Below are 23652 nucleotides of genomic sequence, written 5' to 3'. Positions count from 1 at the left end.
GCTTTCTCAAGCATGTTTGGGTGTGTAAAATGTTATTTTGTTAACTTTTATTATAATCCAACTACTTCAATGCATATTAGCATCCCACACTAGAATGCATAGATGAGGATATGCTAACCCATTGTTAGTATCATCAACCTAACATTAATTGTCAATAAGTTGAGTAAATATTTAAAAAATTTAAGTAATGACCAACAATGTGATACATATTAATTAAATCACATGTCGTCGAAACCATTATGATAATCGTTGCATGTTTTGTGTTGTTAAATGCCTTTTAGGTTTTTAGAGAGAGAAAATTTTCCATTTTTTTAGAGTTATGGTAGATTTACTTAATTTCTTGCCAATTTCTCTTTAGTATTAAGTTTTAATCTTGTTGAAGTTTAGTTTTTGCTTATATTTCCTTATTATACTATTCTTTTTTAGTTTGAATCTTTTCTTAGTTTTTCTTTGAGCACTTTGATTGATGAACATGTTTGAATGTTAATTTTAATTAATGCAATTTGATGTTTTATGTTTTATTCTTATCGGAGTTTGGGAGGATTGGAGGAAGACGAGAAGTTGAGGGAATAAGTAGAATTAGGTTAGAGTTAGGAACCTTAGATAGCTCACTTTGTATTATGGTTTTAAACTTTAACTCTAAATTTTATATCTGAGTGTGAAAGTTCTAGGATCGCCTCTGGCTTTCTCAAGACCTTATATATTATGTATGTGGGCACCATTACTATGATGAGAACCTCCGGTTCTCATTCTATACATATGTTGTCATTTTTCAGATGCAGGTCGATATGTGCCTCGGTGAGCGTCTGGAGCTTCTTGTGACAAGCGGAGTTGGTCCTTTTCGGGATTTTGTATCTTGTATTTGGCCATGTTTATATACATCTAATTAAACTCTCCTTTTATGTATTTTGGATATTGTACCTCTTAGGAAATACTTTGGAGAAAATAGGTGTTAGTTGTGTTTTGGGTTAATCTTGGATATATGTATATATGTATATACTTATATTCTAGCCGGCCTTGGCTTCGCAGGTCAAGCCCGGAGCTTTCTATTCTGTATTTTGGTACTCTAACCTTTATATATTTCATATCTTATCCTTATTTGTTTTCCGATTTTATACTTTCAAGTGTGACGCGCTTTTCTTTTTGCGGTTTTTGCTTAAACTTTTCTTCAAGGCTCCTAGTTACACATTTTCTTCAACTATATCTATACATATATTTTATTTTTAGAGGTCGTAATGCCTCACCACCTCTATTTTACGAACTTAAGCGTAAAGCTCTGTGTGATAGGGTGTTACAGGTTAGCTACCGGGTGTGTCGGATTCTAGCAAAATAACCGACACGTGAGCTCATGGCCAGTAGGATAAGCATGCATCATATGCATTTGAATGCTTTGTTTGAGTTTGCATTTGTTTTGGCTTTCCTAGTTGCTTAATTGTAATTAACTGCTATCTGATCTATCTGCTGTAACTACTATCTATACCTGTGCTTTTCTTGTCTGTTTTGCCTGTATTTATATCTTAGGGGTGTTCATAAAAAAACCAAAATGTGGTTAACCGGTTAAAAAACTATAACCACATTTTGGTTAACCAGTTTAATGAAACAATTTAAAAACCATATCCAAATTTTTTAGAATTGATTAACCAAAACCAAATTAAAAAAAACCGGTTTTTAACCGGTTAACCAAAACCAAAACCAAATTAAAATCAAAACTTAATTTTAAAACCAAATTACATACTCTTTCTCTCTCTCTCTCTCTCACTCACTCTCTCTCTCTCTCTCTATCTCCCACTTCCTCTCCCTTTCTCTCTCCCTCCCTCTCCCCCTTACTCTCTCTTTCTCTCTCTCTCTCTCCCTTCTTTTTCTCTCTCTCTTTCTCTCTCTCTCTCTCTCTCTCTCTCATTTTCCTCTTTCTCCTCCTCTCCTTTTCTCTCTCCCTATCCTCTCTCTCTCTCTCTCTCTCTCTCTCTCTATTCTCTATCCCCTTTTCTCTCTCTTCTTTTCCCCCTATTTCTCTCCCTTTTCCCTCTCTCTCCCCTTTCCTTCCCCCATCTCTCTCTCCCTTCTCTCTCTAACTCATTTTTCTCTTTATCTCCTCTCTCCTTTCCTTCTCTCTCCGCTTCTCTCTCTCTCTCTCACTCTCTCTTTCTCTCTCTCTCTCTCTCTCTCTCTCTCTCTCTCTCTTTTTTTTCCCTCTTTCTCTCCTCCTCTCTCTCCCCTATCTCTCTCTTTCCCTATCTTCCTCTTTTTCTCTCTCCCTCTCTCCCCTCTTCCTCCTCTCTCTCTCCCCTCCCTCCCTCTCTCTCTCTCTCTCGTCTTTCTTTCTCTCTCCCTTGTCTCTCTATCCTTCTCTCCCTCTCTCTCCCCTTCCCTCTTTCTCTCTCCCTCTCCTTCTCTCTCTCTCCTTCTCTCCGCTCTCTCACTTCCCCTCTCTCTCTCTCTCTCTCTCTCTCTCTCTCTCTCTTTCCTTGCCCTCTTTCTCTCCCTCCATTCTCTCTCTTCCTCTCTCTCCTCCCCTTTCTCTCTCTAATCATCTCTCCCCTTTTTCTATCTTTCCCCTCCTCTCTCTCTCTCTCCTCTCCTCTCTTTCTCTCTTTCCCATATCTCTCTACTTTCTCCTCTCTTTTCTATTCTCTCTCTCTTTCTCTTTCTCTCTTTCTCCCCTCTCCTTCCTCTCTCTCTCTCCTTTACCTCCCCTCTCTTTCTCTCTCTCTCTTTTTTCTTTTCTCTCTTTCTCTTTCTCTCTCTCGCTCATCTCTCTTTCCTTTTCTTCTTTTTCTCTCTCTCTCCTCCTCTTCCTCTTTTCATTTTCTCTCCTTCTCCTCTTTCTTTTCTTACTCTCTCTTTTCTCTTTCTCTCTCAACCTTCTCTCAATCTCTATCCCTCTTCTCTCTAAAGCGAGAGAGAAGAGAGAGAGGAGGCGAAGATAGAGGATGAGAAAGAAAAAAAGAAGAGAGATAAGAAGAGAGAAGAAGGATAAGAGAGAGAGAAGCAGAGAGAGAAAGAGGACAAAGAGAGAGAAAGAGAGAGGAGAGAGAGAGGATGGGGAGAGAGAAGGAGAGAGAGACAAAAAAAAGAAGGAGAGAGAGAAAAGAGAAGAGGGGAGAGAGAAGGAGAGAGGGAGATGAGAGGGGAGAGAAAGAGGGAGGGGGAGAGAGAGGGAGAGAAGGATAGAGAGAACGAAAGGGGAGGGGAAGAAAGAGGGGGAAGGGGAAGGGGAGAGAGAGAGAGAGAGATAGATAGAGAGGAGGGGGAGAGAGAGAAGAGAAAGAGAGGAGGAGAGAGAAAAATGGGAGAGAGAGAGAGAAAAGAAAGAGAAGAGGAGAGAGAGAGAGAGAAAGAGAAAAAATTATTTATAGAAAATATTGAAAAGAGATAAGAAAGAAAATGGAACGAAAGCAATGGAAGGGACTTCATTATTTACAAATGTTACTCGTATCATTTAGAAAGAAAAAAATTAGATTAAAAAAATTCAATTAAAAAAAGATTTAAAATTTTGGGTTTTTGTATGTAAAAATATTAATTTTTGTGTAAAAATCTATTTTTACATGTAAAAACCAATTTTATGGTATAAAAACCAATTTTTTAGTATAAAAACCAGTTTTGGGGACAAAAACCGGTTTTTTGTGTAAAAATTTGGGTTTTATATGTAAAAATATTAATTTTTGTGTAAAAATATATTTTTACATGTAAAAACTAATTTTATGGTATAAAAACCAATTTTTTAGTACAAAAACCGGTTTTTAGTACAAAAATTGGTTTTTTGGTACAAAAACCGGTTTTTTAGTATAAAACCCGGTTTTTTGGTATAAAACCGGTTTTTTATATAAAAATCGGTTATTTTTTTAAAAACCGGTTTTTATTTTAATAACCGGTTAAAAACCGGTTTTAAAATTTACTAACCGGTTAATAACCGGTTTCATCATGTAAAACCAATTTGGTTAATTAACCAATACTATATTTTTGGTTAACCAAAAAACTGATTTGGTTTTTGGATTAACCAAACCATGAACACCCCTATTATATCTGAGAGATCCCTCAGTGGTGAAAGAGTGTTGAAGGTTGTATCTTGGTGATTTCTGGAGGTTGCAGAAGATAAAACGGAAAGAGTTAGATTAGAACTAGAATCCCTTAGATAGATTACTAAAATTTCTGGTTTAGTATGAACTTTAAGTTTGATCTGGGTGGTCGAAGTTCTAGGAATGCCTCTAACTTTTTTGGAGACTTATATATTAACTATGTGGGCATCTTTACTATACTGAGAACTTCCAGTTCTCATTCCATACAAAATTCTGTTGTTTTTCAGATGCAAGACGAGAGACACCTTGTTGAGCATTCTGGAGACTCTTTGGAAGCAAAAAACTATCTAGGGGCTTAGTATTTTGTTTCTAGTTGTATATATGAATATGTATTCTCCGCCCTGTATATTTTATGTAAGTCCCTCCTAGAAGTTGACAATGGAGAAATAGGTGTTTATATTGTAGTTTGGGTTATACTTTTGGGTTATATATATATACCTTTTCGTTTATAGGTTGTAATACTTCACCGTCTCTGATTTATAACTATAGTGTAAGGCTTTGTGAGGCAGGATGTTACAATATAAACTATGAATAAAAATCTAAAATATAAAATCAAAATATTTAAGATTAAAGAATGAAATGAAGAGGAACTTTTGATAAACAACTATTCAAACATTAACTTGACAATAAATTGATCAAATAACATATATTTGAATTATTAAATTAAATAATTGATATAATAAATTAATTATAATTATTTGGCTTAATAGAATAAATTCAATAAATAAAAAATATATTATAAATATATTATGTAAAAATTATAACACTTTTTAAAAATTATTAGTAAAATAGAAAAGTTATGCATCCAAATTTTTTACTTACCAAAGTCCGACTAAGTTGAAATAATATATTTTAGACCCATGCACCACTTTTAACATTCACACCCTTCGTTGTCTTTTATCTCTCAAAAAAGAATAAAAATAAGAAGAGAAAAAAAAAAAACACAACAAAATAGAAGGACAATAAAAAAAAGAAGAAAGAATAATTAGAAGAAGTTAAAGAAGTTCTTGTTAAGAAACATCAAATTCGAAATCTTAAAAATTTCAATTAAATTACAATTAAGTAATTCTAGTGTCAAAGTTAAAAATTTTTTTATGCCGTAGTTAAAAAATTTTGATGTTACTTTTCTATTTTATGTTTTTTTTAAACAACTTCTTTTTCTCTTCTTTCTGTTTTTTTTTGTTGTTTCTCATAGTTTTTTTTGTTTCACACTTTTATAATTTTTCTTGTTTCACTATCTAAAAATAAATAAATAAAAAAAATAAACAAAAAGAAAGAAGGAATAAAATGATGGAATTATAGAATTTTTTATTTCTTTTTTTTATTTATCTTTTTTTTTATAATAAACACAAAAACTTTTAAAAAAAATACGTAATTTCATAAATAAAAACATATAAATTTTATACGAAAAAAGAAGAATAAGAGAAAAAAAAAATTACAGTATCAAGTCCAGAATCTTAAAAATTTTCAATTAAAAAATTTCGGTGTAAAGTTAAAAAATTTTAGTGTAAAAGTAAAAAAAATCTTATTACAATATTTGTCCCATATGTATAAATAAGAATCGGGCATATCTTTATTTAGAGCAGAACAAAAACCTCAATATTATATTGTTCAATACGTTTGCGGATAATTTGTGTTACTGTTATGAAATTTTAATGCTATTTTTCACGTGAAAAAGTTGTGATTTATGCACATGTGTGAGAATAAATGTTTATTGCATTTGGACCAATTTAGTTGGACTTGGTTAACTAAAAAAATTAGATCTGGATGAGTGCTACACATACAAGTTATTTGGTTTACAAGTCATACAAGTTGGGAAAAACTTAACAAAAAGCACGCTGACCCATATACGATTTCTATGGCGTGCTTCACGTTCCTCCTTTTCTTCCTCCTCTTCCTTCTTCTTCTCCTTCTTCTTCTCCTACTCTTTTTCTTCTTCCTCCATGAAAACGAGTTTCTTGCCAAATTTGATCTCCTTCGTGCGTTCTTTCTTTGCCTTTTCATTCGTTGTTTTATATGTGTTTATCACTGGTATTCTTGCTTCGTTTTTTTTTTCGATTTTCATGGTTTCTGAAATCAAGCTTTGAAATCGTTTTGAAGATAATGGAACTTCAAAAATACACCCAAACGATTACAGAAATGCACCCAACCGATTACAGAAATACACCCAAACAGTTACAGAAATACACCCAAAGGATTACAGAAATACACCCAAAATTCGTTGAAGTACACCTTATGCATAATTCAGAACTCTTCCTCTTTCTCCTCTTCATCTTTTGCTGCTTCTTCTTTTTCATTTTCTTATTTCATATTCTCATAATTCTTTTTGGGAGGAAAAAATCAAACAAAGAAGAAAAAAAATACATAATGCAAAATCAAAAGAAGAACGAGGAGAAACACGACGATGAAGATGAAACATTTCAAAAACGAAGAAAAAGAAGAAGAGGCACGGAAAAAGAAGAAGAAGGAGAAGAAAAAGAGGAGGCATGGATAAAGAAAAAGAAGAAGAAATAAATGACTTGTATGGAAAAACACTTATATGTGAAGAATTTCTCATAGCAGAATTATTAGTAAAAATACATAAGACAAAAAAATTAATACAAATTAAAACAAAATTAATTTATTTATTTTTATCAAATTAAATAATTAATATAATTGATTAGTTATATAAAGTCAAATAAAATATTAAATAATTTAATATTTATCTCAATCAAATTAAATAAATAATTAAAACAAAATTAATTTATTTTAATTAAATTAAATAATTAATATAATTGATTAATTATAGTTATTGTAATTAAATAAAATATTAAATAATTTGATATATTGGTCAAATTAATTAATTAATATATTTAAATAAATCAAATAAAAATAAATTATGAAACTTTTAAGAACATGCTATGTTAGTTATGATATTAAAGGAAGGATCTCGATTTTAATAATAGATAATAGATAATAAATGAATATTAAAATTAGTGTTTAATCACTAAAGGAAACATAATTTTTGAAATATTTTTAGTTTTGTAAATTCTTGGAGAATATAATTATTTTTTATAAAAAAATTATTAAATAAAGATTAAAATTTTTGAATGGTTAATAATCTTTTTTTTTTTTAAGAAAAAATGTACGGAAAATTCAAAGCTACACACGGTATGGAAGCGTTATAAACGCGTGTATAGTCCATTGCTGATTTGCTGAACTGCTGTGTCACACTTCACAAGGGTGAGCAAAAGTCCACTTATTCAATAAAGCCAACAAGGGTATAAAATTAGAAACGTTTATCAGAAAATTAAGGATGCGTTTCGTCTACGTTTTTATTTTTTGTTTTTATTTTTAATATTTTTTATTTTTTAAATTTTATAAACAAAAAGGTAAAAATAGTAAAAATTGTTTTTTATTTTCACATCTTATTTTTATTTTTATATAAAAAAACAGAAAATACTAAAAATAAAAACAAAAAATAAAAACGTAAATCAAACGCATCTTAACTTTTTTTTACTATTAGTTTATATTTTGGATAATTTAGTTTTAGCAAAAGAAATTGGATAAATAAGTTCATGGTGTTTGAAATATAAGATAAATAAATTTAATAAAACAAAAAGCTAAGGAAAATTCATTTCTTTTCATGAAAATGTAGATAATTTAATTTTTCTAAGAAACCATTTGTTTGACAAAATTAGGATCCAATTTATCATTTTTTGATACATTAGAAATTAATTTATTCTTTATTTTATTAAATTATCGGATATTTTAAAATGTTAGATATTAATTTAATAGTTAATACAAATGTGTTAACGACCATTCTAAAAATTGAGAAATTTTTATTTACTAAATGATTTTCTTTCTCCACATTATTCATCTATTTTTAATTTTTATCTCTCTCTTTTCTCTCTTACTTTTTCAGATTTAATTGATAAAATTACTTCATTGAGTAAGGAGTATATAAAAATGTCTTTTAAAATTTTTTTAACAAAAAGAAGTGCCTTTCCAGAAAGTTGGTGAGGTTCACTATTAAAACAGAGATCTCAATAAAATAAAATATAAATAAAGAAACGGTGAAATCTCAATAAAATATAAATAAAAAATATCATATACATATTAAAAATTAATTATTAAATTACACATTATATATTTAAAAATGAAATAATACCAATTTGGTTTTTAAATTTTTCGTTACTCATCAAAATACTTTTTAATTTTTAAAAATGACCAAATTAATTTTTAAATTTATAAATCGTAATTCTCATTCGTCCTTAATTGAGTTAATTTATCTGTTAGATCACGTTTATTTTTGTAGATAAGACAGAACATGATATTAAGTTAGAGACAATAAAATTTATTTTTTGTGTATTATATTTGGATACAATATATAAAACACTCATGTAATGTCTCTATCTCTGAAAATAAAGGCTAACTTAAATAACATAAAATATTAAAGTGTTAAATATGATATTTTTAATAATAATGTGATATGACTAAAATTTTAATAGGATCAAATATATACTTAAATTAGTTAATTAGATTTATTTTAATTTTTCAATCAATATAAAATCAATTAATCAAAATAAATTCAATTAATCAATTTAGGATGTTTATTTAATCACATATATTTTAAATGATTAATTAATTTTTAGTATATGCATAATAATTTTTTGATAAAAGTACACAATCATCAATTTAAATATAGTCTTTCAATCTCTATTATTGCATTACTCTTAAAGTATAAAGTAAGCCATTTTTTAGTGGGGATGTGTTTCAAGAGGTTTTAAATTTGTTTTTTGTAGAATAAATTATTATTTTTAAATGTATTTTTAGTAGAATAAATAAAATACATAAATTATTACTTTTTCTCTCCCTCTTTCTAGTGGTGCAATTGCTGACGTATTCTCAATGGTGCTGCTTTTGTGGAAATCTAGGTCTCACTTTGTTATATTTAGTGGTGAAACATGATGAAGGAGCAAGAAGAAGAAATTGAGGATTGGAAATTGAAATATTGGCACCACAAACTCTCTTACCACAAACCCAATGCCACAGCAGTAGAATTCAGGAGGGACAACCTTCTAGTGTGTGTTTGGATTACAGTTTGCAAACTAGAGTTTACATCAAATTCATTTTGTAAAATTGATTTTGATGATAAGTTAGTTTGGGTTAACGTGATTTATATTTGGTAATCTTTATATCAAAATTGATTATAGTAAAATAAATGTTATTTGGATTATACTACTCAAAATCACTTTTAGATGAAAAATTATTAAAATAGACATCAATTTTATATACCTGCAAAATCAGAATACTATAAAAAATAATATAAAAAATATTTATCATATAAATAAAATAAATACAATAAAAAATAAAAATATAAAAGAGAGTACTATAAATTTTATAATGTCACACAAAAAGAAAATATTATATAATTTTTTTTAGTATCGTCAGTGCTTTTTAATTTAGTATTATTTTAGACTATAAATTTTTATTATTTATGACTCTATTATTATTTATAATTAATTTTTTTATTTATTTTTTCCTTTTTTTATAGGATCATAATTTATATTATTCAAAATTTTGGTAATAAACGTAGTATATAATAATTATAATTACAAATTTTACAAATTCAGAATAAAAAATAAAAAAATTAATACAAAATAAAAATAGAGTACATCAAAGAATAGAAAAAAAATTATACAGATAAGAAATAATAAAAATTCCATAAAACCAACAACATATATCATATGAACAAAAAAATACCATAAAACGTAAATAAAATTCATATGAATAAAATCAAATAAAAATAAAAAAATTTCAATTTGTTAGTGATTAAAATAAATCTGAACGATTTTGATGAAAAAAAAAATGGAATTAAAAAACTATGAAGAAGTAGGAAGAACTACAAAGAATGAATGTGAAGATAATAGTTACTAGTATCATTCTTATAGAAGAAAATGAAGGATAGGGTTGGTAAAAAAGAAATATTTTAGCTTCTCCTAAACGTGAAACATGAAACGCAGAAGCTACAAATTTGAGTTTCTCCTAAACGTGGCTTCAGAGGCAGAATCAATTCTGCGTTCACAAAGATAAAAATTGCTAAACATCAAAGTGAAACTTTCAAGAAGCTCAAACGAGCTTCTCTCCTCCCCAACGTGTTTGCCAAACACACCCTAGACTCCGGCTTTGAAAAAGTACATAGAAAATTGCTTTAGAACAAACGGTGGTGGCCGCGAAATGTGTCAACCATGACTCAAAGCAAGGCGTGAGGGAATTCATGGTGGAGATTTCAAGCATGGAAAGGTTATAGCATAAGAACTTGGTAATGAGTTAAGTCACGAAGAAAGACTGGAGAGATTTAAAATGCAACATTTTGTGAGACTTAAACAAAATGACATTGTTTTTGTATTGGTTACAGGGATTGACACTAGCTACAAGGAGTAATCTGTACATGGACTATAAGGACTGATCTATCTACTAAGTATAGTGACCGTCTGACCGACCTATCTCGGTCGATATACGTAACACTTAAAAGGGCTATATATGTGAGTTAACATTTCAGAGTTTTTTTGGTGGCCAACATTTCGGAGTTTAGTATTTAATAGAGTGAATATTCAAGTTCAACCTAGTTTTTGATAATTTTTTTAACGGATTATAAGGCTTTTAAACAAGAAAAATATTTTTTTTAGTCTTTGATATTTAATTTTGTGGAACTAATTAGTTTTTTTGTTAATAATCTTTTTTTAAAACATATTTACTTGACACATTAATTATTAATATATTCTTTATTTAATTTTTATAAATAAAAATAATTTAAAAATAATTAATATTTTTTAGTTTTATACAGTAAATTTAGTTAATATATTTGAAAAAGATAATAAAAAAATAAAAATAAAAACTAAACAATCTTAAAAATTATCTTTAAAAGATAATAAGACTCTCAACAAAAAAGAATTTATTAATTCTAGTTGATTTTTCATGGATAAATCAATATGTTAATATGTCATATAGATTTATTTCGTAAATACTAATAGAAAATATTGACATAGAGACTAATCAGTCTCATAAATAAAGATTAGGAGTCGAAAAAGATATTTTTTTTATTGAAAATCTTGTTATCTTTTGAGATGATTATCAGAAGTCAATTAAAACTTTTTTTTTATTTTAATATTATTAACTAATGAAAAAATTTGACAAAAAACAATACTAATTAATGGAGATAAATGTTCGTGAGAGAATATATCTGTGTATTAAAATTCTTTTGAACTAAAGTATCCGCTTTATAAAATTTTAAAAATTAATTTAAATAATTACCTTTTTCTTTATTAGAATTGCTAGATTAAAACCTTAGATGCAACCATGTTACGTGTTATATGTACAAAAGAAAATAACTATCAAATTAATTATCTATATAAAATATATATTAAATAAATTAAATAATATATACATAAAATATATAATAATTAATTTGATGATTAATTTTAATATTTATTTTATAATTTTATTTTTAATGATATGATATAATAGTTTATTCTTCAATAATTGTCATATGAAAATATAATATTATTCTATTTGTGTACTTCAAGATGACAATAATATAATATATATGTTTATCCCAGTCACTTTTTTCAACTATTTTAACGAGTGAGATTAAAGGGTCCGAGCAAAACGTAATATTATAATATTGAGTTCCTTTTTCACTATGAGAAATTTCCGTGGATTCTATCCATGCCATTTTTTTATGAGCAGGATCTTATGCAAAGACAAGTTCAGAGCATACTTTATGGCACTGGATTGAGGAAGAAGGAAATAACACTAGCTAAGCTTTCAGAGAGAGAAGGAGAATTTAGAACATTTTATAAGATAGAAAAATGGATATATTACAATGTTCATTGAGATCTGATTACAACTGAGGTGAGCTCCTCCTTTTATAGAGGTCTCTAGATAGAAGCAATATCTTACAGAATCTTAGCAAACCTATCATACAATGCCAGCTGGAGGATAAGGATAAGCCTTATCTCGTTCTGGTCTTTCTAAGACATGTGACAAAGGTCACTTTATTTTAGTGCACTCAATAATTATACATAATGGGGACATTGTCCTAATAAAGGGACAATTTGAAATAGTTTTCTGGAAGGGTTTCATCACCATCTGAGAAGGATGATGTCTCATCAGAAGCCAAATTGACAGCTCTAAGATCCATGTCCGGGTCTTGTAGATAGGTAAACGGGTCTTCCGTGTTTCCTTCATTGGATCTTGGGCATCCTGTAGATACGGGTCATATGGATCTGAGTATGGGCTTCTGTGGAGCGGACAATCAGAGAATGGAATGGTGTATGAAGGATTGTATGTGCTCATGGTGCAGATGTAGTGAATGGGTTTTAGGATTGGTTCTTTGGTATGTCTGGAGAGTAAATCAGCAAGTGTGTTTTGGTGTCCCTTTATGTGTCTCACTTCGAATTTATAGCGAGAAAATCAGCCTTTCCATCGCAACAGTTGAGAGTCTGGTAAGATATTTTTCTTGATTTCTAGCATCGATAGGAAAGAGGTGTTATCCATCTCCACAGTGAAATGATAAGAACTGAGGTGAAAATTAAATTTTATATCCCTCGTTTGACAGCGAGAATCTCTTTGTAAGTGGCATGGTAATGTTTTTCAGATTCTTTGAATTGTCCACTGGCATGCGCACAGTAGTATCTTGTCCCATCAATTTCTTCAAGTAGCATAGCTCTCTAGAATTCATCACTAGCATCTGTCCGCAATATTCTTTTTTCCGTGCTGGGAATCTTTAAAGGAGGGGTCTTGTGCTATCTTCTTTAGGATTTTGACAGCTGTAGTTTGCTCGAGTCCCCATGGTGGTGGCTTCTTTTTCAAGAGTTTTGACAACTGGCTGGTGTGTCTGGTCACATCTGAGATAAAATCTCTGATGTAGTTTAAAATTTTCAAGAATTGTTGGACTTATTTGACCGTCATGTTTTCATCAGGGAAGTGGATTAATTCTTTGGCAATATGATCCCCTGGTTGAAAGAATCCATCTTCGAAGACCATCCCGAGAAACTCAATTTTTATTTTAGCAAGAGAGCTCTTTTTTTATGATAGCATGATTCTCTGTTTTTTGACAATTTGAGTGAATTGGGCCAGGAGTGCCTTATGGACTTCATTGTCTTTTGAGAACAGTAATATATCATCAATGTAAATAAGTGTGGAATGTAGTATGGGCTCAAAGATCTTGGTCATGGCCTTTTGAAAAAGAGATGGAGCAACTTTGAGTCCAAATGGCATTACTGTCCATTGATATTGGGCTTCAGGGATGCAAAATGCTGTTTTGTATCTATCTTCAGGATGGAGTCCAATTTGCCAAAAGCTAGCCTTTAGGTTAAACTTGCTGAATATTTTTGCTCCACTTAACCTCTGTGTAATAACTGAAATCCTTGGTAGAGGAAACTTATCATCTTGCAAAAAGACATTAAGTGGCTTATAATCAATAACAAGCCTCTTTTTTCCTCTATTTCGCTCGGCCCTTTTTTCAATAGAATGCTTGACACGCCTAATTAGAGTTGGTTGGTTCAATGAGTCATTGTACAAGAAGAGTTGCACATTCAGCTCTAGCCAATCTGAGATCTTTAGGATTCATTTATGAGTGTGTGGCCTTTGTTTGGGTTGATGTTCTCATTATTTTTAAAAGGGAGACGAACATAAAATTTTGGATTCTTCCACAAAGGTGCGGGGTGGTTGAATTGATCATGACTGTCACAACAGACACTAAGGAGTAGTTGCTAGACCTCCTTATATTCCTCTGGGGCTTCTTGGATTTCAAGATGCTTTGTATCCCTGTAAAAGGCAAAAATTGCCCTTTGTAACTTAGGTCAGTGGGCTTGATATGTAGTCCATGAGTTCGGAAGAATGCATCAAACCGAACAGAACATCTTTGTCTGGGAGATAACTTCCTAGTACCCTGAGCCAGGTTGTCTGGCCTACAAATATCTCCAATCCAATGGGCTTTTTGGAAATGAGATTGATGGTGAAGATTTCACTGTTAGCTGCTGCAAACCTCTTGGAAAAAGGTGACCACATTTCTTTTGGTAAGACATGAGGTTTTAAGACAGTGACACAAGATCCAGTATCCATTAGTGCAACAACCATTATTAGTTTGTCATAGACGGATGTCTTGACTTTTAAATTGAAATGAGGACGAGAAGTACCATCAATCTGTTTTATTCCTAAGGATCCAAAGTATCCAAGTTCTTCTTCTGGAAAGCTTGATCCTTTAGGAATTCTCGTGGTGATAGAAGCAATGGAGGATATGGAAAAGATTGACCTCTTTGGTGGGAGGTCTTCCTCTGAATCAGAATCTTGGAAGACATATTCAGTTTCACCATTTTTGCTTTCTTAATCTTCAAGTACTAATTCAAGATCTTCTTCATCTTCGATGGAAGCTGCATTCATTAAAGACTGAATCATTTTTATCTCCTTCTTTGTCTTGTGAGGACATGATTTAGCAAAGTGGTCTTGCTTTCCACAGATGAAGCATTTGTTTGACTTAGTATGGGATATTCTTCTTTTGAAATAACGGTATCTTTGCTTCTTTCTTCCCTTTCTGAATGCCTTCTGGTTGAATGTTCTGGCTGGTGGTTGCCAATGCGTCTTCTTCTTTGGCTTACATTCACACATACTTGGCTCTTTGTATTTGATCTTTAAGTAGGATTTATTGCATGCTCCTTTGAGTTTGCCTGAATTTTTGTTGAGCTGTTTGAACATTTGTTGTTGTTCACACAATTTGTCTAGAGCAGCTAGAGCCAACTGGTATATTTCTCCAATGGTAGTGGTAGCCACTTCTTTGCGAAGAGTCATCATCATCCATTTTAACTCTGGCTGAAGTTCATCTGGCAAGGATGCCATGAAGACTTGTTTAAGTGGCGGATTATTATTTCCTCCAAGAGGATAACATTTAGCAGCCATCTTCTTGTAATGTCTCTACAAGTCTTTTCTGTTGAGTGAACAGCACTTCATTTCAAAATATTCTTGAGAATTTCTTTTCTGGATAATTGTAATGTCTTCCAAGAATTCTCAATGTATTATTCCCAAAAACTGAGAAGAAGTACCATTAATGAGCTGGAGTCTTTTATACTCAAAAAAGTTGTTAACCCATTCTCAGAGATTGCCAGTCATCCGATTTATGAAATCTGCAAGGACTTATCTGCTTGAAAGATTTGGATTGGCCATAGTAGTTTCAATCCAAGCACTAAATTCATTTAACCTTTCTCTGTATCTTGCAGGTGGAATATCATCAAAGGTGAACCACTTGTTGGGTGTTTTTACTTCAGAGGACCCTGCATGAGCAGAATTAGCTGAAGTTGTTGGTTTAGCTGAAGTTGTTGGTTCATCCCTTTCAGAGGTTACTTCCTCTTCTTCTTCTTCTACAGGGTTGACCATGGCTATTGCTGAAAGGTCTGCCTTATAGTCTTCTTCGGACCATTCAGCAGTTTCTTCACTAGATTCAGCAGTTTCATCATCAGGATCAGATTCATTAGTGATTTTCTCACTGTGTGATTTATCAAGAGTAAGGGTATTAATTGACCATCTTGGGGTAGACCTTTCTTTGATACCCTTATCTTTTGTGGGGACATTAAAGAGGGTATCTTCTCTGAAAAAATTTCCTAGTTTTCAAGGAGAACGAGGTCTGGGTTGGAGAGGTGGCTCAGACTGAGGTGGCTGTGGCTGAGGCTGACACGTGTAACGCCGTCTTTGAGGAGAGCATCAAGAGTGTGATCTATTCGGAGTAATACCTTATTTTGGCTGACTGCATTATCTGTGTGCCAATTAAGTACTTCTTTCTGAGGAGTTGTTGCTTGATGTCCATGTGGACTAATTCCTTGAGGAATTACGTAAGGTCTTCTAGTAATTTTCTTTTCATCAGTCTGGGTCATTAAAGGTGGGAATTCCTCCTCATAAGATCTTAGAGTGGCAATGCATGGGATTGTATTGACTTGCTGATAAAGATAATCCATAGAGTCTTTGCGAGACAGTCTTTTCTTCCTGAGCATTGGTGCTGCATCTGTATCATCAGGGGGCTCATACCTTTTATAGGAGCAAGGGGCTTGCAGTGACTTCTTCTTCTTTTTCTTGTTCCTCTGTCGCCTAACATAATCTTCATCATCAGTATCACTCCATTGGTTAGCACAGTCACAGTCAGAATCACACATAAAGGGATCAACATCACAAATAAAGTGACCATTTATATGAGAAACATAAACAGATTTTTTATTCTCATAGAAGTGCACAGGTGGATCATGTTGATCATGAGTTTGCACCTGAACAGGAGAGATCATATTAATCCTTCTAAAGGATGGTCCCCGCAATGAAGTTTGCTTGATCATTCCAGGTCTTTGAAAAACAGTAGTCATTGTTCCATCACTATTATGCGTAATATTTGGAGGTGTTGTAGACCTGTAGTATGAACATCAACCTGTTCCTTTAGGAAAGCTTTTTCATAATCAGTAATCCATTCCAATAGAATGATAGAAGAAAGTTCATCAGTAGTGATCATTCTTGGAATGTTTACGATTGCTGGCTCTCTAGAATTATCTGTGAACATAAATAATGCTTCACCTGTAGTGTTTGGGAGATTGAGATCAAGAGCATGGTCTTGAACTCTGTAGAGGACTTGGTGATGCAAGGTGGCCTATTCAGCATTAGAGTCTTGAATTACTCCAACTAGCTGTATTTGGATTTTTAGCCTTTGACATATCGTTGGATCAGGTAGTCTCATGGTGAAATTATGGGCTATAGTAAGAATGACACTTCCATTTGAGAGTGTAGTTACTAATGCTCCGATCAAGGCATGTTGGTATTCTTTGAAAGTTGTATCTAGAAGAGCAACTTTGGCTGTCACCGGAAGAGATCGTCTTCCATGAAGAGTAAGAATAAGCCTAACTGCTCCTAGATGCAAATGAGTGTAGCATTGGTTTTGGTAATTTTAAATGAGTTCTTGTGAGATTTTTAAGGTTATATACTGTTCAGTAGTAGTGGCTTTTAAATTACACTGTTGTAGATGAGAGGACTGGATGACTTCTTTGGGAGGAAGAGAAGGGTTTCTGTTAATGAGATGATGGATGGAAGTGCAGGTTGATTTCTTTTGTCTTTGGTAGAAAGAATAGGGACTTATAAGAGGATATTCAGTGGCTGGGATTTGAGAATCTTTTGGAACATGAGTAAATTCTACCAATTGATTAATTTTATTGCCAAGGATTTTCTTTAAACTAGAGGGTAATCGGTCTATGCTTAGGGAGGTAGAATAATGTATATGTTGTGAAGAGCTTGAAGAGTCTAAGGGGTTCATGTTTAGTGATTCTCTCTTACTTGCTTTTACTAGTAATACCTTCTTCTTCCTCTTATAAACTTGAGGCTCTGATACCACTTTCAAAGAATACAAACATGCCTTGATCGGAGCATTAGTAACTATACTCTCAAATGGAAGTGTCATTCTTACTATAGCCTCTAATTTCACCATGAGACTATCAGATCCAACGATATGTCAAAGGCTAAAAATCCAAATACAGCTAGTTGGAGTAATTCAAGACTCTAATGTTGAACAGGCCACCTTGCTTCACCAAGTCCTCTACAGAATTCAAGACCATGCTCTTGATCTCAATCTCCCAAACACTACAGGAGAAGCATTATTCATGTTCACAGATAATGCTAGAGGGCCAGCAATCGTAAACATTCTAAGAATGATCACTACTGATGAACTTTCTTCTATCATTCCATTGGAATGGATTACTGATTATGAAAAAGCTTTCCCAAAGGAACAGGATGATGTTCATACTACAACACCTCTAACTATTACGCATAATAGTGATGGAACGGTGACTACTATTTTCTAGAGATCTAGAATGATCAAGCAAACTTCATTGCGGGGACCATCCTTTAGAAGAATTAATATGATCTCTCCTATTCAGGTGCAAACAACTCACGATCAACATGATCCACCTGTGCACTTCTATGAGAATGAAAAATCTGTTTATGTTTCTCATATAAATGGCCACTTCATTTGGGATGTTGATCCCTCTATGTGTGACTCTGACTGCGACTGTGCTAATCAATGGAGTGATACTGATGATGAAGATTATGCTAGGCGGCAGAGGAACAAGAAAAAGAAGAAGAAGTCACTGCAAGCCCCTTGCTCCTATAAAAGGCATGAGCCCCCTGATAATACAGATGCAGCACCAATGCTCAGGAAGAAAAGACTGTCTTGCAAAGACTCTATGGATTATCTTTATCAGCAAGTCAATACAATCCCATGCATTGTCACTCTAAGATCTTATGAGGAGAAATTTCCACCTTTAATGACCCATACTGATGAAAAGAAAATCACTAGAAGACCTTACGTAATTCCTCAAGGAATTACTCCACATGGACATCAAGCAACAACTCCTCAGAAAGAAGTACTTAATTGGCACACAGATAATGCAGTCAGCCAAAATAAGGTATTACTCTGAATAGATCACACTCTTGATGCTCTCGTGAAAAAAATTGAAGGTCTTTCAGTACAACTTGGTTCCGTGGCAGAACAAGTTGCTGAACTCAGAAATCGGCTCACTGCACAGGCTTTTCAGCTTGATCAAGAACTCAAGACCTATATTGATAATAGGTACTTTGGCCCAGAATTTCACACAAAAAAAAAAATAGAGAGCTGGATCAAGTCAAACCCCAACTTCAACAAATTGAGATGGACAAAGGCAAAGCGACTGTACCTCAAGCACTGGCTATAGATTCCTTATCCATGTATCCTAAACCATATCCCTCATATTCACCTGTTCTATTTCCCTCAACATATTCACCACCTGAAACCCCAGATTATGATTCCATTTTCAAATCCACCTATCATTTAGCCAGACAAGCAAACACTAAAAGATCTATCTCTTCTCAAAGACGGCGTTACACGTGTCAGCCTCAGCCACAGCCACCTCTGTCTGAGCCACCTCTCCAACCCAGACCTCGTCCTCCTTGAAAATCAGGAAATTTTTTTCAGAGAAGATACCCCCTTTAATGTCCCTACAAAAGATAAGGGTATCAAAGAAGGGTCACTTGCTCCAGGATGGTCAATTAATACCCTTACTTTGGATAAATCACACAGTGAGAAAATCACTGATGAATCTGATCCTGATGATGAAACTGGTGAATCTAGTGAAGAAACTGTTGAATGGTTCGAAGAAGACTATAAAGCAGACCTTTCAGCAATAGCCATAGTCAACCATGTAGAAGAAGAAGAAGAGGAAGTAACCTCTGAAAGGGATAAACCAACAACTTCAGCTAATCCTACTTATGCAGGGTCCTTTGAAGTAAAAACACCTAACAAGTGGTTCACCTTTAATGATATCCCACCTGCAAGATATAGAGAAAGGTTAAATGAATTTAATGCTTGGATTGAAACTACCATGGCCAATCCAAATCTTTCAAGCAGACAAGTCCTTGCAGATTTCATAAATCAGATGACTTGCAATCTCCGAGAATGGGCTAACAACCTTTCTGAGTATGAAAGGCTCCAACTCATTAATGGTACTCCTTCTCAATTTTTGGGAATAATACATCAAAAATTCTTGGGAGACATTACAATTATCCAGAAAAAAAATTCTCAAGAATATTTTGCAATTGAAGTGCTGTTCACTTAACAGAAAAGACTTGGAGAGACATTACAAAAAAATGGCTGCTAAATATTATCCTCTTGGAAGAAATAATAATCCGCCACTTAAACAAGTCTTCATGACATCCTTGCCAGATGAACTTCAGCCAGAGTTGCAACGGATGATAATGACTCTTCGCAAAAAAGTGGCTACCACTACCACTGGAGAAATATACCAGTTGACTCTAACTGCTGTAAACAAATTGTGTGAACAACAACAAATGTTCAAACAGCTCAACAAAAATTCAGGCAAAATCAAAGGAGTAGGCTTAGATAAATTATGTTTTTATAAATGTTGAGATTTTCTTCCAACATTTTCTCATGTAAAATTAGTTTTAAAAAGATCATTACACCCATCACTTACCATATTTCTATTAATTAATTAATAAATATTCAATAAGAATAATAATAAAATGTAAGGGATATTTTATAATTGTAATTTTATTCTAAAAAATAATATTATAAATCAAACATATTTACGTGTATATAATATTTTTTATTCCAAATTTATCAGTTAATAAATTATTTAAATGCATAAATTTGATTATACCATTGTGTCAAAAATAAAGAAAATTAAAATTTTAATATATTAAAAAAGTAAATTAAATACATAAAATATAAAATTATAACAAGATTTTAATGGTAAAATTATTGTATTTTGTACACATTTTATAAAATTGATAAACACTTTAAAATTATAATATAATTTTTTTTAAAAAATTAAATCTATATACTAACTATTTCACTTTTTTATTTATATAAATATAAAAATATTTTAATTTTTTAAATACGGACAATGTAAAAATGTTGCCAAATTTACATGAAGTGTCTGTCAAATAAAAAGAAAAAAAAAAGAATAGAATAGAGGAGATTAATTGAATAATATAAATCTTAGTTTAACTAGAAAAAAAATACGAAGAGACTATGTTATTTAAGTTATAACTTATTGACAAAAAAAATATATGTTGAAAAAGAAAAAAGAACAAAACGATACTAGAAGAATGAAGAAAAAGATATAATATATTAGATTTTTATATATTAAATTATATTGAGACTGATTCAATATTTTTTTAATATTATAATAAGAATAATAATATATATTTAATGAAATTTAATTTATAATTTATAATTTAAAATTTTAATTTTGATTTATTGTACAAATACTAATTTAAAATTTTATTAATATCTTTTTGTTATTAGTGTTTTTTAATTTTTTAAATTTAAATTCTTTAATTAATAGATACAGATTAAATAAAATATTTTGTTTGTTATACAAAAATTATTTAAAATTTCGAATAATTATAAATTTTAAATTATTATTTAATTACATCTTTAGTATTTAAATTTTTAAAATTAACTCCACTGTAAATTTAACATTTCAATTCTAACTAAATATTTAAATTATAACAATAATTGAATTATATAACAATCTTAAATTTCAAATAATTTTTGCGTAACGAACTAAATACTTTATTATAAACTAACTACTGTATGCTGGCGAAGGCGACACAAAAGCAATTAATTTACTTTTTTATTTTCTTTTATCACTCACATAAAGATAAAGCATTTTGGAATCTTTTGAGAAGCGATTTTATATTTATTGGAGCCGTTGCAGTCCGTTGAACTTGAACGCGTATTCCTTATTTAGCTTCCTTAGTCGGTTCAGTCACGAGAAGGTAAGACGAAACTTCCGTGTGTGTTATCCTCTTTCTTTCAATCAAAAACTCTCTCCCGCCGCCAATCAAATTTGATTCTCTCTATATATATAAATCCCTGATCCTCTCCCACGAACAATTCGTGTTTGAAATTCATTCAGGTGCTTGCGAAAAAGACGACACATCAGATTCAACATGAGCTACTACGATCATCAGCAACAACCACCAGTGGGTGTTCCTCCTCCACAGGGTAATCCCTCTATCTCTTATTTTTGCTTGATTCCTCATATTTAGGTCTTTTATTTGGGGATCTTGAATTTAATTGGTTTTGACAGGGTATCCACCAAAGGATGCTTATCCACCTCCAGGGTACCCTCCAGCACAAGGGTACCCACCACCAGGGTACCCCCAACCAGGGTATCCTCCACAACAAGCGTATGCTCCACAGTATGCTCAACAACCTCCTCCTAGACAAGAAACTGGTTTTCTTGAAGGATGGTAAGAACCCACTCTTTCTTTTATTCTTTCCTTTTCTTAAGAGCTTCCGGATCGCCCATTCCTTCAATTTTTGTTTTGTTTTTCTTTTGGTCAAAGGTTTTAAGATATTAGTCATAAAAGAAAATTAACTATTTGCCAATTTTGAACTCTTGATCATATCAGTAACTGTTTCAAGTTTTGATTTGTTGAGATCCTTTTCGGTCAAAAAAAGATTTAATTTGTGTTATATTTTGCAGTTTAGCGGCACTATGCTGCTGTTGCCTATTGGACGCGTGTTTTTGAGGTCTGAAGAATAAATAAGATTTGGATGATTGAGGCCTGAGTCACACCTTTCATCAGCTTTATTTGTGAATTAGCATTAATCTGTTTAGGCTCTCATTATTATTCGTAGAATATATTTTTCATTCAGAATGTGTGATCTACTACTACCACTATACTATGACTCTCAGCAAATCACCAAAGTGTCTGGATTCTTTATTAGTTTGGTCAATTTAGTATCGGCTTAGTTTTCCCATCGATTCGATTGAATTCATGTTCCATGTATTCGCGTGCCTAATTCCGTGACGTGCGGTAATAATTTATCTCGATCTTAGATTTTAGGTAAAAGCAATCGAGCTTCCGCGCTTCGATGAGTGAATCTATCTATAATATATATGGCACCTAATATAAATTTATAATGTGGCACCTAATATAAATTACAAATCAGTCATGCTATATGTACAAGTTATTTCAGTAATTAAATTTAATTAAGTTCTTTTATTATTAACAAAAGATATTCTTAAAAAAATGTGTGCACATGCGTTTTATTAGTGCATAATTAGAGCTGTGTTGTATTTTTTGCATTTTTTGAAATTTTGTTAAGAGAGAATACAAATTTTTAAGTATAGTATACAAATTTTTGAAGTATATAATGTAAAATTTTACATAACATATTTATCAATATAAAATATAAATTTTTGCATATAGCATATAAATTTTTTAAAAAAGCACATAAGTTTTTGATATAACACAAATTTTTACTGTAAATATATTTTGTTAATTGAGCGAGTTAATATTTTAGTTATGTAATCTTCTAAAAATTCATGTATGAATTAAGATTGTCGTGTTGTACATCAAAATTTATGTGTTACATGAATGAATAATGGTACATTTGGATTATAGAAAAAGAAAATAAAATTATACACTATAGAGAAGAATTATAATAGAAAAAAAAAAAGATGAAATTAAATTATAAAAATGAACTATTGTATCTCCTACAAACTAAGGACGTTTATATATATACAAGTTCATCTAATATTAAGTCAAGAAACTAACTGCAACTTCAATAGAATTTAACCAACTAAAAAACTAAGGAGGTGCCAGATTTCTTAAAACGGTCGGATTTATTGATTTTTAAATTTGTAACTTTGATACATCAGTACTTTGGGCCTCGTTTGGTTCATGTCCATGTTCACTAGAGACAGGGACACGGACACACGATAAAACGTGTACACTGTTTGTTTATTAAGATACAAAATTTTGATGGACACGATTACACACAGATGTACATAAAATACATGTATTTTGTGTATCTCCTTCAAGTTATGACACTGAGACATAATCCATGAGACACATTTTTTTAATTTTATCCCTGGTTATTTTTTAAAATTTCAATTTATCCTTTATCCTAACCCCATAACTCTCCCTCTTCTTCTCCAATTCATTTCACCTTCCTACCTCCGTTCTACCCCTGCCTTCTCCTTCCACTATTGTCGCCACC

At 31.6% G+C, this 23652-nt stretch overlaps 1 protein-coding gene across 2 annotated transcripts; it reads left to right on the top strand.

Annotated features, from left to right (window-relative positions):
* The first annotated feature begins 21245 nt into the window (after positions 1-21245).
* On the top strand, positions 21246-22407 carry WIH1 (cysteine-rich TM module stress tolerance protein). 2 transcript variants are annotated; one of them, XM_021119563.2, is made up of 4 exons: positions 21246-21416; positions 21557-21645; positions 21731-21893; positions 22130-22407. In XM_021119563.2, exons 2-4 carry the CDS (start codon positions 21591-21593, stop codon positions 22173-22175), a joined length of 264 nt encoding a protein of 87 aa, XP_020975222.1. In that variant the 5' UTR covers positions 21246-21416; positions 21557-21590; the 3' UTR covers positions 22176-22407. The 2 variants fall into 2 exon arrangements, with proteins under 2 accessions (XP_020975222.1, XP_020975212.1); XM_021119553.2 differs by lacking the exon at positions 21246-21416 and having other exon boundaries at positions 21425-21645.
* Positions 22408-23652: the final 1245 nt, after the last annotated feature.

The sequence above is a fragment of the Arachis ipaensis genome, chromosome B1, assembly GCF_059453495.1.
Source record: "Arachis ipaensis isolate K30076 ecotype BB chromosome B1, ASM5945349v1, whole genome shotgun sequence".
In the NCBI taxonomy this organism is placed as follows: domain Eukaryota; kingdom Viridiplantae; phylum Streptophyta; class Magnoliopsida; order Fabales; family Fabaceae; genus Arachis; species Arachis ipaensis.
The sequence above is the reverse complement of the archived record's forward strand: the minus strand, read 5'-3'. Positions and strand labels throughout refer to the sequence as shown.